This window comes from Theropithecus gelada, chromosome 1 (genome assembly GCF_003255815.1).
Source record: "Theropithecus gelada isolate Dixy chromosome 1, Tgel_1.0, whole genome shotgun sequence".
Taxonomy (NCBI): Eukaryota; Metazoa; Chordata; class Mammalia; order Primates; family Cercopithecidae; genus Theropithecus; species Theropithecus gelada.
The window spans coordinates 152,399,105-152,415,974 of NC_037668.1; the positions used below are offsets into that span (position 1 = coordinate 152,399,105).

The following is a 16,870-nucleotide window of genomic DNA, read 5'->3' on the forward strand; positions in this document are numbered from 1 at the left end:
TTAATTAGCCTGATTTGATCATTCTACAACATATACATGTATAGAAATATCACATTGTACCCCATAAATATACATAACTCTTATTCGTCAAATTTAAAAAAAAAACATTATTATAACAAGTAATTTGAAAAGGTCCATGTCTCAAATAGTATTATTTCGTGTCACAGTTAAATTGCTAAAATGATGACATTCTTTTCACTCTTGGGAAGCTTAACTTATCCATCTTTGACATAGAAACAGTAGATTTTTATACTATATCTTAGAATAAGTGGCACTGCACCATAATGGTATTTGCAATCTATCTGGAAAAACCCTTCTATAAAGATCATGGTAGAATAATAGTGAATGATATTGGTAATTTCATATAAAAATAAAACAAAAAATTGAATGACAGAAAACAGAGACTCAGACAAATATCTGTACATCAATATTCATAATGGCATTATTCACAACAGCCAAAAGGTAGAAAAAATCCAAATATCTATTGACAGATGAATGGCTAAACAAAATGTGTAATACATACAATGGAATATTATTCAGCCTTAAAAGGGAGGAAATTCTGATAAATACTACAGCATGGACGAACCTTGAAAACTTTTTGCTGAGTGAAATAAGCCAGGACAAAAAAACAAATATTGTATGATTCTGCTTATATGAAGTACCTAGAATAGTCACATTTAAATTCATAGAGAAAGTAGACTAGTGGTTGCTAGGAGCTGGAGTGTGGAATGGGGAGGAGTTATTGTTTAGTGGGTACAGAGTTTCCATTTGAGGTGATGAAAAAGTCCTGGAGATGGATAGTGGTGATCTCGCACAAAAATGTGAATGTACTTAATGCCACTACTGAAGTGTATATTTTTAAATGGTTAAAATGGTGACTGTTATGTATATTTTACCACAATAAAAAAATCAAATAAGAAACACTCATGGCAACTTCTTGTATGATTTTGACCCCATATTCCACTCCTCTGCTTAAACAAAATATAAAAAAAACCAACCATAAAAATCAGTACCAATCACAGAATTACAGCTTAAAATATGTACACATCATCAAATAAAAACAGACTGGTTCATCACCCCAAAGTCATTTATCCTGTGTTTATTACTAAAATAATTCATGTCCATTCTAATTATGAATGATGTATTTACATTAAGCACAAGCTCCAACCAAACATACAGAGAGAAAGGGGGAGAAACTGAAGCAATGGAATTGTCAACAGACTGACATGGCAACCATCTGTTGACATTAATTTTCTTTGAATCCAAGAGACTCAAATCATGTGGTAGGGTAGGGATCTTCATCTTAGTTGTGAAGTCCTACTTTCATGTCACAGGGCACTTCTGGAAGGAAGTTCTGTAATGGCCAGCTCTAAGTACTTGCAGATTTCCTACTAGTCCTACACAGGAAGTCATTCTTGTGTCTCACCTGCATAAGTTCCTGTTATGAGGCCAGGGGACTAGTGAGTTGAAATCTAGTTCCAGAGAGTGATGTCATCTTGACTGAACTATGATCCTGGTGACCTGCTCCCCAACCTGGTGTTGTTGCAGCCTTTCAGCTGGGGCTTGGATTATAAGGGGGCCAAAAAGGAAAAAGGGAAATAGAATAATAGAAAAAGGAAAAATGCTTGCACATTTCCTTTGTTTCACTAGAGCATTTTCTGTTCCATTTAATTTGATGAGAGGACCTGGTCGATGGCAGATGGAAACTGTACAGATGCTCCTGGAGTGGGGGTGGGTTCTCACACAGATCTCAAAAATACAAAGAAGATTAGAACATATCGAAAATTTCAGTTATTTCTGGTGGTTTCTAACTTGCAAATAGTGACTTCTTCTTTGGCTAAAGTTTTAAAAAAAAACAGACGTTAACACTTGTAAAACATTTGTAAATTTTTGCAACAATGTATAACTACAGGAGCTACCTTAGCAACAAAAAGAAGTAACAAATACAAATGTTTGGAGATGTGTGAATACTTACATTCTTTCTACAATCATGTCAAATAGATTAGTTCAAATCTGAAAATCTCATCACCAAAGTAACAAACTAGGACTGCCATTCAATTCCATTTAGATGAGATCCTTTGCTTCTTAGTATACCAAGCCAAAAAGTAAAACAAAGTCAAGCATGAGAAGCAATGGTAGAAACTGATAATATTTCACAAGGAAAGGAACAGAGGCATTTCTTTAAGAAAAACAAGGGGGGAGGGTTATTAAATGAAGAAGAGATCTAATGTTTCACCATGTTTATTTGACATCATGATTTCTTAGTCCTTACACAATCTGGGGAAATAAGCACTTCCTTCCCTTTTTTGTTGCATGTGTGTTAGCAGGAGACAGAAGAACAGAATATGAGGGAACAAGCAGAGGGTGCAGAAAATGGAAAGACGGGGAAAGAAAGATGCTGTTGAAGACACAGAGTGTTTATATGAACTCTTCTCTAAATAAGCAGTACCAACCAAGAGTACAAAGCTGACAACATGGAGTGTCTTCCCACAGAAATAATCTGGGACCACATTCAACATACATTAATTATACAGCATCAGGGTACAGGTTTTCCGTCAGAAATTATATGTATATCCTATTTTTCTCACTTTTAAGTTGCGCTGATGACGCTGTTCATGAAGTACTTTTAGTGTATTATTAAGCAAATATTAATTTAATCATATAAACCAATCCTGGTCAGCAAAAAGCACTGTTAGCTGCCACGTAAAGGTCCTTTCAAGTAAAACTTCATTCCACACTTAACAGCTTCCTATCAGAAGAATTTCTTGAAGGAACTCTTTCGGTTGGCTTTACAACTCATCTGCAACACCGAATGTGGACTAAATTCAGATCACACCTTGGTTGCAGATATGTATATAACAGCCCCTGGTAAAATCAGCTAATATCTTGTAATTGTAAACAAATTGTTCTCTTTCAGTCATTCCCCCCCCCCCCCCCCCCCATTTCCTATAACGGTCTTTATCCAAATGCTTTGGTGCTCCATAAGTGACTGTGAGGCAGAGGTGCCTCAGTGCTGGAGATGCCCGTCACGGAGGTGCTCAGAATGTGTGGAGCTAACCCTGCATTACATTCATCTCATCAGTTCTGCCCAATCCACAGGGGTAAAGAATGGATGAGATTTGATATCTTCAACACCAGCAACTCCAGCACCAAGTCGTTCCAGAGGATTGAACTGCAAGAGCTAAAAAAAAAAGACAGATTTAGTGAGTAACAGGAATCCAACTGGCAAATCAAAGGAAAACCAGTATTTGAAAGGAAACAACTTCTAAATTCAACCCTGGTAACAAAGTCTTGATTAATACCCAAGTGACCATGTTTTCTTGAAAGGGAACTATATCTAATACCACTCTAGCTGTGGGGTGTGAGAGACACCTGAACTGAGTTTATGGCTTTTCAACTGATGGAAAACATGGCCTTGAGTAACTTCCTTTGTTTCCCTCATCCTCATAGAGCATAACAGGATAGCTATACCTATCAATTTCCTACCCCAAAAGTACACCATGACATTAATTAGATACTGCACTAGATTCTGAGATAGCCAGTTACTTCCTCCATGATTAGAAATTTGGGAAGCACAGTAAATCTTTCGATCCCTAATGAACTATGTATGTGTTGAAACTAAACTTTACCTAAGTGTGAATATGCTTTTTAGTATTCCAAAATTACTAGTCTTTGGCATAGTTGACACAAAGGAAGTAATTTAATCTAATGAATGAAACAAGTTTTGGTTTCTTCAGAAATAGGACACGAGTGTAAAATACGTAAAAAAATTTTGTGGTTTAATAATGTCAAATTTTTGTGTTAACTTTACTGAGGGATAATTTATATAGCATAAAATTCACCCCTTATAAAGTGTACAATCTGAAGACTTTTAGTAAATTTTGAGTTGTGCAACTAGCACCACAATCCAGTTTTAGAACATTTTGATTACCCTAAAAAGCTTCCTCATGCCATCTATAGTTAATCCCCACTCCCATCCCCAGCCCTCAGCAACCACTGACCTGCCTTTTTTCTCTATAAAGTTGCCCTTTCTGAACATTTCATATAATTGAAATCATAAAATATGTAGTCTTTTGCTGCTGCCTTCTTTCACTCATCATTATGTTTCTGAGATCCATCCACATTGTAGCAAGTATCAACAGTCCGCTCCTTTTTCTTAGTATTCCATTGTTTAGATGTACCACATTTCATTAATCCATTCACTAGTTTTTAGATACTTGGACTTTCCAGTTTGGGGCTATAATGAATAATGCTGCTATTAACATTCATGTACATGTCTTTGTGTAGACATATATTTTCATTTTTCTTGGTTACAGTCCTAGAAGTAGAATTGCTGGGTCACAGAATGAGCTTATGTTTAACTTTTTATAAAATTTCCAAACTTTTCTAAAGTAGTTGTACCATCTTACATTCCCACAAACATTTAAGTTTGAGGATTTCAGTTTCTCTATATCCTCAGCTCTTGGTACTGTCATTTTGATAACAGCCCTTCTCTTGATATTAGTAGTATCTTATTATGGTTTTAATTTATATCCCCTAACAACTAATAATGTTGAGCATCTTTTCATGTGCTCGTTAGCCATTCAAATAGCTTTCTGGGTGAAATATCTAACTTTCCGCCCATTTTAAAACTGAATTGTCTGTCTTACTGAATTACAAGAGTTCTTTATATATTCTGAATATAAGTCCCTTATCAGATAAATGATTTGCAACTATTTTCTCCCAGTCTGTGACTTGTCTTCATTTTCCTTCTTTAAAATTTTTATATTTTTATTATTTATTCATAGAGGTGGGGTCTCGCTATGTTGTCAAGGCTAGTCACAAACTTCTGGGCTCAAGAGGTTCTCCTACCATGGCCTCCCAAAGTGCTGGGATTACAGGCATAAGCCACCACACCTGCCCTATTGTCTTCATTTTCTTAATGGTGACTTCTGAATACACAAGTTTTTAATTTTAAGGAAATCTACTTTATCAACTTTTCCTTTTATGGACCACGCTTTTGGTATCACATCTAATACTTCTTTGCCTAACCCAACACCAAAGATTTTCTCCTTTGTTTTCTTCTACAATTGTTATGGCTTTAACTCTTATATACAAATATATGATCTATTTTGAGTTAACTTCTGCAAATAATATGAAGGGTCTAAGTTCATTTTGTTTGTAGCATGTGTATATTCAATTTCCCGGTGCCATTTGTTAGAAAAACACTGTGGTCTTAAAACTATGGTGGCTTTACAGTTAGTGTGGAAATCAGGTAGCGTAAGTCCTCCAACTTTGTTCTCTTGCAAAATTGTTTTGGACATTATAGGTCCTTTGCCTTTTTATGCACAGTTTGGAACCAGCTAAAGGTTTCCCAATTTTGCTGATCTTTGCAAAGAACTATCCTTGTGGTTTTAATTTTTCTCTTATTCTTCTGTTCTCTATCTTACTGATTTCTGCTTCCTTTGGATTTACTTTGTTTTTTACAGCTTCTTTTCATAGTTTCTTTCTTTTTTTAAATGTAGAGACAGGGTCTTACCATTGTTGCCCAGGCTGGTCTTGAACTCCTGAACTCAAGTGATCCTCACACCTCAGCCTCCCAAGTAGCTGGGACTACAGGAGCACACAACTACATCTAGCTTTGTTTCATTGTTTCTTACGGTGCAAGCTAAGATTTTGATTTGAAACCTTCCTTTTTTTCCCCTGATATAGTCATTTAAAGCCATAAATTTCCCTCAAGAATTGATTTAGCTGCATCCTATACATTTTGATATATTGTGTTTTCCTTTTCGTTCCATTTAAAACTTTTTTTAGTTTTTCTTGATATTTCTTCTTTAACTCATACAAAACTTAGAAGCATACGGTTTAATTTTCAAATATTTGTGGATTTAGCAGATCTCCTCCTATTGTTGATTTCTACTTTGATTGTTATGGTGATTATAATCAGTGTACAATGTAATTCAGAATACATTGTATGAATTCAATCCCTTTAAATGCTAAAACTTGTTTTATGGCCTAGCATGTGATCTTTCCTGGAGATTGTTTTGTGTGTACTTGATAAGAATGTGTGTTCTGCAGTCACTGGGTGAAGTGTTCTATACATGTCAGTTACAGCTTGTTCGAGTCTTCAATGTCCTTGCTAGGTTTCTATAAACCATGGAGAATGGAGTATTGAGCCTCCACTTACTATTGCTAAATTGTCTGCTTTTCCTTTCAATTCAGTTCAATTTTGTTTCCTACATTTTAAGGCCATTATTAGTGCATATACATTTGTAATTGTTACAGCTACCCATGTACTATCACTATGAAACATTTGTCAGTCCCTAGTAAATCTATCTTAATACCCATTTTGTCTGATATTTAATATTGCCACTCCAGCTCTTCTGTGGTTACTGTTGGTATGGTTTATCCTTTTCCATCCTTTGTCTTTCAATCTGTTCGTGTTTTTTAATTTAAGGTGTGTCTCTCACACACAGAAGATCCAACTTAATGGANTGGATCTTCTGTGTGTGAGAGACACACCTTAAATTAAAAAACACGAACAGATTGAAAGACAAAGGATGGAAAAGGATAAACCATACCAACAGTAACCACAGAAGAGCTGGAGTGGCAATATTAAATATCAGACAAAATGGGTATTAAGGCAGATCTACTATCTATCTTAATAGTAAGATAGGGACTGACAAATGTTTCATAGTGATAGTACATGAGTAGCTGTAACAATTACAAATGTACATGCACTAATGGCCTCAAAATATAGGAAACAAAATTGAACTGAATTGAAAGGAAAATCAGACAATTTAGTAATAAACAATGTATATATATGTGTGTGTATATATATATTTTATTTAAAAGATAAAATTGCATGTAGGTGTGTATATATCTATATTATATATATATATATAGTGTCTTTTCTATGAACTCATATCTACAATTTTCAGTGTTCCTCATTTCCTCCTTGGACTTACGTTACTACCTGGCGTCATTTCTTTCCACCCTGAAGGAATTCCTGTGGTATTTCTTGTAAGGCAATTCTGCTAGCAATAAACCCTCCCAGTCTTTCTGTATTTGGGAATGTCTTTATGCACCTTCATTTTTGAAGGATAATGTTGCTGAATTCTTGGTTTACTGCTGCTTCTTGATTTCAGCACTTTGTGTCACTCTAAATAATCTTCTGTCCTCCATGTTTTGATAATTAGTTAGACATTAATGCTTCCTTCTATGTACGTTATTTTCCTTTTACTGCTTCCAAAATTTTCTTGTTTTTGTCTTTCAACAATTTGGTTAAGTGTGGATATGTCTAAATATGTCTAAGTGTAGACCTCTTTGTATTTTCCTACATAGGGTCTGTTGAGTTTCTTGGATGTGTAAGTTAATTCTTTTCATCAAATCTGGAAAGTTTTTAGCCATTATTTCTTTTTGCTGTCCCTTTCCCTTTCTCCTCTCCGTCTGGGACTATCATTATATGTATACTGGTACATTTGCTATTGTCTTACAGATTTCTATAGTCTGTTCATTTTTTCCAATTTTTATGTCTATTTTTCTGATTCAATAATTTCTATTAATTTAAGTTCATTTATTCTTTCTCCTTCTATCTCAAATTTGCTGTTAGCTACTTCTTTTTTTTTCTAGTAAATTTTTCATGTCAGTTATTGTATTTTTCAACTTGTGACTTCTACTTAGTTCTGTTTTTTAAAAATATACTTTCTCCTTATTACAGAATCTCTTTGTTGATTCATTTTTGTCACTTATTTAATTATTTAAACACAGTTTCATTTCGTTCTTTGGAAATATTTACAATAGCTGCTTTAAAGTCTTTGTAAATCCATTGTCTGCGTACACTCGGAGACAATTTCTCCTGATTGCTTTTTTTTTTCTGAATATGGGACATATATTTTTGTTTGTGTATGTCTTACATTACACTTCACTGAAAACAGGACATTTTAGATAGCATATTTTAGCAACTCTAGAGTCTGATTTTTTCCCCATGAAGTTTATCATTGCTGTTGGATTGTTTGTTCTTTGGTAACTTGTTTCAGTTAGATCTGTAAAGTTGCTAAGTTCCCTTCCCACTCACTGCACTGTAATGTGCAGCTGCTGACAACTTTCCATATTTTTTTTTTCTTTTTAAAGCTGGCTTTCTCAGGGTCACCCCTGTGTCTGCATAGCTTATGGGTCAACCAATGACTGAACAGAGGTTGTATTCAAATATCTCAGCCCTTCAAGCTTCTGTTCTCTGCCAATGCATAGGAGAACACACTCAAAGTTTACACCACAAAACCACATCCGCCCTGGATTTTACTTTCTGCTGGGCCCATTCCCTGTTCCTGTGCACATTTATGCAGCCTCAGGATCAGTCCTCATGGTTTACCCCACCCTGGCAAAACCTTTGCACCTGATCAAGCAGGAAGGGGAGATTGAAAGCAGCCCTGAGTCAAGAGTCCCCACTCTTCTTTCCCAGAGTTCAGCTGTTTTTTGTTTGTTGTTTGAGACACAGCCACACTCTGTTGCCCAGGCTGGAGTGCAGTGGCACGATCTAGGCTCACTGCAACCTCTACCTCCCAGGTTCAAGCAATTGTCCTGTCTCAGCCTCCCGAGTACCTGGGACTACAGGCATCCACCACCACGCCCAGCTAATTTTTGTATTTTTAGTAGAGACAGGGTTTCACCATATTAGCCTGGTCTCAAATTCCTGACCTCAGGTGATTCATCCACCTCAGCCTCCCAAAGTGCTGGGATCACAGGCGTGAGCCACCGTGCCCGGCCAGTTCAGCTATTTTTTAAGCATAAATACCTTTCAGATTGTTGTATCCTTTGATCCATTTCCAGAGCACTGAAATGATAGGCTTTTCACCAAATCTGTCTAACTTCATACTTTCTGGGGGAAAGAAACTCTGCCAACTAACTTATGAAGCCACAGCCACTCAAATTTAAGAATACTCCCAGTAAATATTTTTTTCCCACAGAATGTAGTCAAGTGCAACTGAAATATTAAATTATTTATTTACAATATTTGTAGTCCAATATACAGGAAATTCCACTCTTGGACGTTAACCAAAACTTCTATTTCTTCTCTTTCTTTTTCATTATTTCTAATTTTTCTTTCATTCATGATTAATTCAATTATTTGCATGATAAGTATCAATTGTTTGCTATTATATGCCAGTCCACTACTTTTTTAGAATTTTGTTGACCTATGCCAATAGCAGTAGCCTCATTCTTCATTAGCAGCCCTATAATTCCAATATATGCTTCATCAAATTGCAAATTACTGTGTCATGAATGTTCCTCACTGTCCCATCAGTAATACTAACAAAGATATACACGACATTTACCACATGCCAGGTATTATTCTAAGTGGTTATGACAGGTTAACTCATTTAACTCACAACTCTATGAATAGCTACTATTATCTCCATTTTATGGAGAAAAGGGGAATTAAAGTAACTTGTTTAAGATCAAACAGGTAGTAAGTGGCAAAGACAAGATTTGAATTCAAACATTCTGATTCCAGAATCCATGCCTTAACAACATTACACTGCCTCATGAAAGTGAGATCTGCAAATGCTAAGAATCTATTACTTCACTTGGGTATAACTAAATCCATAAGGGGAATGAAGCATATACTTCAAAAGACTATACTAACAATCTTTTACTTGAAATTATGTCTAGCACTCAAACTGAACCATACTACACTGTTTATTAAACCTAATTGCTCAAATAATTTTTATATTAGTAGTTGCTACGATTTGTTAAGAGAAAAGCTATTGTTATAAAACAAACATCATAGGAATATCCTACATGTATCAAATCCACTTTTACAATCAGACAATTTACGTCTACTGACTGAAATGTGGAAGGCATCAAACATTTTAATATAAATCTAACATTTCAAATATTTGTAAGAATTAATTGCAATGACAGCATTATATTTAGTATTTCAGGAAACATATAAACATGTAAGTTCTTTCTTCTTCATTATAAACAACTGGTTTCTTTCTAAAATGTTACTTTAAATGTGAAATTCTAAAGGTTCATATTTTGACTTTTACTAAAGTCAATTTAATTGGTTCATGAACTCCTCTATACATTTGCAAGTATAAATCTATAGGCAAAAGTGTAATTGTTTTAACCATGACTATCTTGCTTATTCTGCTGTTTTAAAGGCTATAATATATCTCAAGAGAGGTCACAGAAAGATTCTACTGCTTAAGAAAATGTCAGCCAGTGGTGGCACATTCAAGTTAATGAATCCAAGACAGCAGCTGCCAACCTCCTTTCTCCTGAAGAACAGGCAACAGAGCTGAGCAATGAGGGCACAAAACATTTGTTTTGGTCTTTTCCTCACACAATTTCTTAAAACTGACCAAGCAACTGCGTCATAATTAACTAATGTACATGCTAAAGCACAAACATACATGCTCTGAGGAATTTTTTTTAAGATTGCATTTAAAATGTAATTATGTTTACTTTGGCACCATTCGCTTGACTTGGACAGATAAATGAACCAGGGGTACGGGGATTATGAAATCTAACAAGAAAGCAAGGAGCTAAAAGACCAAAGAGGAGAAAATTTCCCCCAAGTAGAATTATTTCCATATAAATCATTTTGTGATTTTTTTTTAAAGTGACCTCTATGACCTGTGAGGTAGTGGAAAAGGAAAGTCAAAATGACAAATTGCTAATCATGCCAAGAGACCCCTTTTCCCTTTCCTGATGATGTTTCCTCAACATGAGTGGTAGTTTCCTTAGGCAGGCCAATGACATAATGCTGATTTACTATATAAGCTATACATATCTGAGTTTGGAGACTTACCATACCTTAAGCCTAGATTCCTTTACAACATAACTTCTAATAAAGACAAAAGCAGAACTTGATAACTTATTATGGGGAATTCTATTTTTAGTATTAGATAATAACGACTACTTCTTTAAGGAAGAGAAACAAAAAAATAGCAGTTGCTAGTCTTTCCTAAATTATTTACTAAAAAATACTTTGAATTTATCTCGTGCCACAACAAATAAGATGAAATCAAATGAATAGCTGCTCTTTTTTCCTATTAGAATGAAATGTTTTATGTATCTCTTCATTACCTCTTAATCTAAAGTGCTCTAGGTATTCTCATCTCAGCATTTCCAACCTGATTGTTTCTTTATAGTTTACATACTCTGGGCAAATTAATCTTCCTGAAGTACAACTCTAAACCTTTTACTCTTCTCCACAAACTCCAAATCTCTTTTTTTTTTTTTTGAGACGGAGTCTCACTCTGTCACCCAGGCTGGAGTGCAGTGGCGCGATCTCGGCTCACTGCAAGCTCCGCCTCCCAGGTTCATGCCATTCTCCCGCCTCAGCCTCCTGAGTAGCTGGGGCCACAGGCACCCACCACCACACCAGGCTAATTTTTTGTATTTTTAGTAGAGACGGGGTTTCACTGTGTTAGCCAGGATGGTCTCGATCTCCTGACCTTGTGATCCACCTGCCTCGGCCTCCCAAAGTGCTGGGATTACAGGCATGAGTCACTGTGCCCAGCCAAATCTCAAATTTTAATGAATTAAATATTATCACTCTATTCTTGTGTTTGTGATGATAGAACCCCATAAGAGAACTCCAACTTATTTTTTTATGCTCACCTACTACCCATATCTTTACTTATCTCTCTAGTCCAGATAAATCAAACTTTTGTTTCCTAAACTTGGGTCTTTCAGACTCCTTCCTTGCCTTTGCTCAAACCATTCATTCCACCAAGACTGTTCTCCCCACATCCTGCCTTGCCATGCTGAAATTCTAAGGCCCAGCAAAAGTAGCGTCCATTCCACGAAAACTTTCCCTAATACTACCATTCCACTGATTATATCTGCCTCCTTCTTGTGACTTGCCATAGTATTTTTTAAAACTCTTTGACAGCCTTTATCAATTTCCATGTGGTATGGTTATTTACGTGTCTTACCTTTGTAGCTTATAGCATTGTGCCTTGTATATATTTGTTGAATGAAAGCAAAATCACTCTTCAAGAGAATACTAGTTAATTATCTTCCTAATATATGCTCCCCTGCCCTCTTTTCTTTCAATTTTTGTTTTCCCTGATTTTTAAAAAAAATCCACGTTTCATTACATAATTTTAGTTCTTGATCTTTTTCAAATAACTTTTTCCATTATATTTTTCATCAAAGTATAAGGATCCCAGGCCTGCTTGTTCCAGCTGATAGCCCAGCAATGGGCCTGTCACACCAGAGTACTAACAACCCTCAATATACTCAGCAAAATTCACTACACAAAACTAGAGGAGTAATTTAAGTATGGGGAATCAATCTAAGCAGCTCACTGGAGTTCCAAGCCTGTCTCTGGGATACTGAACTTTAATTATCAATGGTCTCTTTCTTCAAAGCCACCAGAAATGTAATCATTGACACCAATGCCCAAGTTCCACCAATGATGAAGTATCTAACTTGACAAGATTTTCTAATATGCCCCTCCTAAGCTACCTGAGTAGCTTTATAAATAACCTGAGTAAATTTATAAATAAGAATTAAAAACTGAAAACAGCCATTCATAGGTGGTTACAAAATGCAACTGCAAAATTAGAGCAGCCCCAGACAAGCTAAAAGCAATACTCAAATCACAGAGTTATACAAATATACAGAATTGACTAAACGTGAGTCCTGAATTTTGGGGAAAAAAATTAATACCAAGAAGTTTTAACTATACTCTCTGACCCAATCAATACTTTGATGATAGCAAAAGCCTGAAAATATACAGTATTAATTCTGAATGCATCTTTGTTTTAGGTTAAATGGGTTTTTCTTGCTCCAAACTAATCTCTTTTTAAGGTTTTGGAGGTGTGGGCTCTGCTAATCTGCATGGTTGATAAACCTGGCCAATAGGTCAATTAAATTACCTGTTGAATGAGTGAGCGAGCCTCTTCAGAGACACATTCTGGCATGTTCAAAGTAGTGTGAGTATTTATTCCTGCTGGATGGCATTCAACCAGAGTCTGAAACAATCAATCAGGCACACTTCTTATCCCAAATAACATCATATTTTGTTATATCATAGGATTTATGGACAGCAAGTACAGAGAGCTCAACAACCATTTTAACTGGAGGTGTAGTAATCAACGCAGTGCCGCCTAAGCTGTTTAGGATGAGGGCTATGAGCCTATAGAACTTTTAACTGAAATGAAGACGATCACCATGATCATATCATAAGCTTATGCTACTGTCCCATCGTCCTTGGTTATAAAATTAATGGCTCAGAATATTATAGAAATGCTTAAATTATATACAAAACTAAAAAGGGATTTGATCCCTTTAAAATGTTTTAATGTTTTAAAAACTCTTCAGAGTTTAGAATTTGTTAGTCACAATACTTTACATACATATATAGCGCTTTACAGTGTAAATGTATGTAAAGGTGATTTGTAAACTCTCCAACAATCTTAGGTCAGTATTATCTACACACGTAGGTAGATGACTATTTACAAAAGCGTAACTGTTCATTTCCTCTGTTTTCTTCCCAGGAAGCAATCTGCACAATACTTTATTAAAGTCTACTAACTCAAACATTATACTCAAAAGTCATTCATCTGAGAGTATAATTTCTGTCCTTAAGCTAGAACAGATAAGAAAAATTTATGGTACTGAGAAAAAGATAATGCTAACTTTAATATCTACATTAATTTTCGTAAATAAGAATTCCCTCCTGGTTTCAGACAAGATGTTTAAAACATCCAGAGGATTTTAATACATCCTTGCATAAACCTTACAGATTTGACCCTGTTCAAGCTGAATCATGGAAAATTAAAAGAAAAAGGTTTAGTCATATTTCACTATGAAATATTGTGACATAAAATAATTTTACCATCAATTTATTCAATGTAATGCAATCCAACTTTAAAAAAAAATCTGGAATCTTGATAAACTTGCATTTCTCTACCTGCTTTCGGTATCAAAGTTTTTCTTGCTTAGTCCCTGATTTAAAAACTAAGGGTGAAGGCTAATGTTCTCAATTTGAAATCAAGGTAGCATCTGAGTAAATTTATTAAACGTCCAGGTCCCTGCTTACCTTGCCAGTGAGAAGTTCAAAGAGGACAGCACCCAAACTCCACCAATCACAGGCTTCAGTTTCTTCAGTGATTGCTCCAACCTCTAAACACACCAAAAAAGGTTGATATTAAAATTCCAAAGGTCAATTAAACTTTCAAAATTAACATGTATTAGCAAGGTGACCTTTTTAATGCTGAGAGGGCATATACTAAATACTACTGGGCTTTCAAAATTCCTGAAAGTTACTTATCCTTTTGGTCACCTACTGTGGTTGCATTTTTTTTTTTTTTTTTTTTGATGCAGTCATATATTAAACTCAGACATTTGTTCTTCAGTTGATAGAGGGACACCTTCAAGATGCTTTACTTAAAAGTTATGTGAACCTACTAGATCAGCATTTTGCTTAATTTCTTACATTTGAGAAAGTATAGCCAATTCTACCTCATGGGTGACATTTTTGTTTTAGAAATAAAGATTCTTCAGGTTCTAAAGAAACTTTAAAAATTATCTAAACCAATATTAATCATCCTTTTACTTGCAGGTTAGAAAGCAGAGAGATGAAATGCCCTGTCCAATGTCATATTGTAGCAGAATGAAGACCTAGTTTAGAGTATCATCTTCCCTTTCCTATGTAATCAGTTGTTTTCAACCAAAGGAGGAACATGTGAAATGCAAATCTACCCATTTTGCTAAAGTACAGATAGATATATTATTTTAAGCCATGGCTGAAACTATTGGCCAAGATAAAGGATTTTAGAGTATCTACAAATTACACTTTTATCTGTGTTATCCCTATCTCTCGCCAGCACAAGTTCCTGAAATGTAATTTGAGTTTTCAGGTGTCATCTTTCAGGTTCCTGCACCAATCAGCAACAACTCTTCATTTCACCATTTTTGTTTTTTGAGGCTTTTAGCCCTTAAGTTATCTTGTGCTTTCCTAATGGCATTAAATTAGTCCCTAAGCCTTGCCAATACCTGCCCTTTCATTTCCAACTGACTAAAAAAAAAAAAAAAAAAAAAAAAAAAACCTACTATTTGACTATAGGTAACCCACAATTCGTAACTATTTTCGAGTTTATAAGTAGTTAGGTTGGAACTTGGAAAGTAAAACATGTAAGTGGTACTCAGATGCCTAGCCTTTTAACTAGTGCTTAGTCAATCTATTTGTGTGGGAGAACTCCAAACTTACAAAATAGCTTGAGCAATAATCTTAAAGCAAAAGTCACATGGACCAGAAAAAGAGTCATTCCTATGCAAAACACTGAAATTACTCCATTCAGCAACCTTTTTCTACATCCCTTTTTCTGAGGTTCAAACAGCCTATATGGAACTCTACCCCTTCACAGTCCTTTCTGAGCCCACCCTCTTCCTAAAGTGCTTCATGCCAAATCAGTTTCCATTCTCCAACTAGCTGCTCTCAACTAGGTAGTAAAAAGAAAGCAGATTATTAACTAATTCAAACTAGTAAGTGAATGACTCGAAGTCTCCTAATGTTCTTAGAACTCTTTGCATTTATAAAACAGTTGCTTGTTTGAAAAATTGAGAACTACCTAACAATAGAGATTTAATCATATATGTTGTGGCACATCTGTATGATGGATAACTACTACATAACCATTTTATTTTATTTTATTTTATTTTATTTTATTTTTTTTTTTGAGACGGAGTCTTGCTCTGTCGCCCAGGCTGGAGTGCAGTGGCCGGATCTCAGCTCACTGCAAGCTCCGCCTCCCGGGTTCACGCCATTCTCCTGCCTCAGCCTCCAGAGTAGCTGGGACTACAGGCGCCCGCCACCTCGCCCGGCTAGTTTTTTGTATTTTTTAGTAGAGACGGGGTTTCACCGGGTTAGCCAGGATGGTCTCGATCTCCTGACCTTGTGATCCGCCCGTCTCGGCCTCCCAAAGTGCTGGGATTACAGGCTTGAGCCACCGCGCCCGGCCCTACATAACCATTTTAAATAGGGCTGGGCGCGGTGGCTCACGCCTGTAATCCCAGCACTTTGGGAGGCTGAAGCGGGTGGATCACCTGAGGTCAGGAGTTCAAGACCAGCCTGGCCAACATGGCAAAACCCCATCTCTACTAAAAACATAAATATTAGCCGCGTGTGGTGGCAAGTGCCTGTAATCCCAGCTACCCAGGAGGCTGAGGCAGGAGAATCACTTGAACCTGGGAGGTGGAGGTTGCAGTGAGCTGAGATCGTGCCATTGTACTCCAGCCTGGGCAACAAGAGCGAAACTCCATCTCAAATAAATAAATAAATAAATAAATATTAAAAAACAAAAATAAAATAAAAAAACACCTACATATACTTAAGTGAATGTTTGTATATAAAAACATATAAAAAGCTATAAAACAATAGCTTTTTAAAAAGCTGTAAAACAATACAATTCTAATTTTTAAAGTATACATTTAGAAAAAAGACTGGTAAGAAAATATGACAAGATGTTTTACTGATTTGCCTCTGCGGTGGTGAGATTTTTTTTTTTTTTTTTTTGAGAAGGAGTCTCTGTAGCCCAAGCTGGAGTGCAGCAGCGCAATCTTGGCTCACTGCACCTTTCACCTCTGGGGCTGAAGCGATTCTCCTGCCTCAGCCTCCCAAGTAGCTGGGACTACAGTTGCACGCCACCACACCCGGTTAATTATTTTGTGTTTTTAATAGGCACGGGGTTTTACCATGTGCCGTGTAGTCTCGAACTCCTGAGCTAAGGTGATCTACCCGCCTTGGCCTACCAAAGTGCTGGGATTACAGGCATGAGCCACTGCACCCGGCCAGTGAGATTTTTTTATTACCTACATGAATATGTAATTGACACAAATCTTTAAATTTTTAAAGTACAGCAAGATGATA

At 36.0% G+C, this 16,870-nt stretch overlaps 1 protein-coding gene across 18 annotated transcripts in view; it reads right to left on the reverse strand.

Moving 5' to 3' along the window:
• Window positions 1-2,225: 2,225 nt before the first annotated feature.
• The window catches only part of RPS6KC1 (ribosomal protein S6 kinase C1), a 211,396-nt gene continuing 196,751 nt past the window's right edge, over window positions 2,226-16,870 (reverse strand). For all 18 annotated transcript variants that reach the window (XM_025398029.1, XM_025398036.1, XM_025398099.1 and 15 more), the window contains 3 exons: window positions 14,042-14,124; window positions 12,876-12,971; window positions 2,226-3,181 (listed from right to left, as the gene is read on the reverse strand). In XM_025398029.1, the coding sequence (XP_025253814.1) occupies window positions 3,071-3,181; window positions 12,876-12,971; window positions 14,042-14,124 (290 nt within the window). In that variant the 3' untranslated portion in view covers window positions 2,226-3,070. The remainder of the gene's footprint in view (window positions 3,182-12,875; window positions 12,972-14,041; window positions 14,125-16,870) is intronic.